This window comes from Anneissia japonica, unplaced genomic scaffold (assembly GCF_011630105.1).
Source record: "Anneissia japonica isolate Jap-2015-1 unplaced genomic scaffold, ASM1163010v1 scaffold4446_len648930_cov198, whole genome shotgun sequence".
Classification (NCBI taxonomy): Eukaryota; Metazoa; Echinodermata; class Crinoidea; order Comatulida; family Comatulidae; genus Anneissia; species Anneissia japonica.
The window spans coordinates 419,316-421,410 of record NW_022683639.1 but is presented as its reverse complement, the minus strand read 5'-3'; the positions used below and the strand labels follow the sequence as shown (position 1 = coordinate 421,410).

The 2,095-nt window shown below is 36.4% G+C and overlaps 1 protein-coding gene across 3 annotated transcripts in view; it reads left to right on the top strand.

Moving 5' to 3' along the window:
* The window catches only part of LOC117100522 (C-type lectin-like), an 11,413-nt gene extending 10,853 nt beyond the window's left edge, over positions 1–560 (top strand). For all 3 annotated transcript variants that reach the window (XM_033240275.1, XM_033240293.1, XM_033240285.1), the window contains one exon: positions 180–560. In XM_033240275.1, the coding sequence (XP_033096166.1) occupies positions 180–280 (101 nt within the window). In that variant the 3' untranslated portion in view covers positions 281–560. The remainder of the gene's footprint in view (positions 1–179) is intronic.
* Positions 561–2,095: the final 1,535 nt, after the last annotated feature.

Genomic DNA, 2,095 nt, shown 5'->3' with positions numbered 1-2,095 from the left:
ATATACATAAATGACGATTAAAGTAATAGAGGTTTGGTATAGATATAAAGTGACCTTCTAAGCATCTCCAGAAGGGCAACAAGGTGCTGCAAAAGGCAGTAGAAACTGAACTCCTTCCATTCTTTCAACATCGCTGAGTTATACATCATTAAAAATAGAGTCTATTATTTGCTTTTCAGATGTGCACATTTCAGAGGAAGGGAATGAAAGACGAGCAGGTAAACGACGTCCGTGCTTAGTCTTTTCCCGATGCATTGGCTGCCCAGAAACTGGGTTGTGAGTTCGTCTGTAAAATCCAATGTTTTCACTTCACCGATTTAAGTTTTACTAGACTGCGTTCCATGTTCAGCAGATATTGTTCCTATCAAACGTAATCGCATGTGAGGCAAATCAGGGCCTAGAGCATACACAATAAGAATTGGATCAATTTGATTAGAGTAGTTTTCTCTTTTTAGTTGTGTTTATACTACAATTAATATTCAAAATGTAAATATAATCAGAATTCTTACAGGTCGGCAATTTTACAGTAAAAGGACACGTTAGCGTAGTGTGACATTTTTTTTAAAATACAGATCTAGGCGAAACTTTGTGTAGAGGTATAATATCAGAAATATTCTGATAAATTAATCAAATTGGTATTTTTTTCTACAAATTATATTCCCAATTGTAACGGTAGGTATATATCACATTTTTTACATACATAGGGCATTAATAATAGCCATATCTAACCTATTCCATTAATGTTTCTAGTTTGATGTGGTACTGTTCCTAGCCAGTTAGGGCACTGTTTTACATATTTTTAATTTTTTTTTTCTCTTTTTTTTTCTTTTTGTCTCTTCTATGCTGAAACCACAACCTTTATTTGTTCATCAGTTTGTGAATTCTGAACATAAACTGTCCACCGATAGTACGTAGATTTTGCTTTACTGTTCTACAAATTATATTAACTTGTAACGGTAGGCCTATCATATTTTTGACATAGGCCTACACGGGATCAACGACTTCTGGCCTATGCCGTATTAAAGGCAAAGGATAGGCCTTATTTTATTGGTAGGATTCTACAATAGTGCATCCCACCCACCTAATGTTAGTTTGTTTTCATCAATTATAATCCAACACATCTTATCGTGTTAAGTGTTCTACATACAATGTATTTACCTTCATCATTTCTAAAATCTGATTATATTTGTACATTTGGCGTTGACTCGAAGAGTATTAAATTTCATTGAATGCATGAAAAATAATACGCAAAGAAGCAACAACGTTTCCGCTAAATCTTTATTAAAGAAATATTAGTCGTATAACTATATAGCTCAGGTGCGGATCCAGGATTTTCCCTGACCTTCGCATATATGGGGTGGTCCTTGCAGTGGTGGATCCGTAATTCAAAATAGAGGGTGCCGAGAGAGGGTCCTTGATAGATATACACGTCAGCCCCACTATGGTTGGGGCTGAGGCAAGAAAAATTAAGATTACGTCCCCTCTAGATGGCCGAAAATGGCACTCTCAGGATTGGAATATAATGTTTTTCTCCATTATTTAAAAATAATTTTTAAATATTTACAGGGGCCCCGGCCGACTTGGTTCCCCTTAAATCCGCCAATGCATGGGGGAAGCCTCTAACGCTCAGGTGACCTAGGGTTTCAAAACTAATATTGCTTATTACTGAATTTCTATAAAAAGATAAACGAACAGATTCTTGTGAGAGGGGACTTGATGGTTGTTATACAAGATTACTTAGACACGCCTTGAATATCAACTATAAACAACATATTACAAATAAAAACCTGTATGGAGGTATTCCCCCTGTATCAAGAACTTTGAGGGCACGAAGGTTAGCTGAACATAGCTACAAAAGTAAAAATCAAGTTATTTCAAGTGTTGTCTTTTGGGAAGCCAAGCCATGGGAAAATGAAGCAAGGACGGCTCCGACTACATACATCGAGCAAAAGGATCTAAACACACGTTGGCAGTACATTCCATAAGTTTTGGAAAACAGAGATTTTCGGAGAACAGTCATAAAAACTTTGCTCATCATTAACCGAGTGCGCACGATAAAGAGAGAGACAAGGAATATATTACTGTAGTGGCGTAT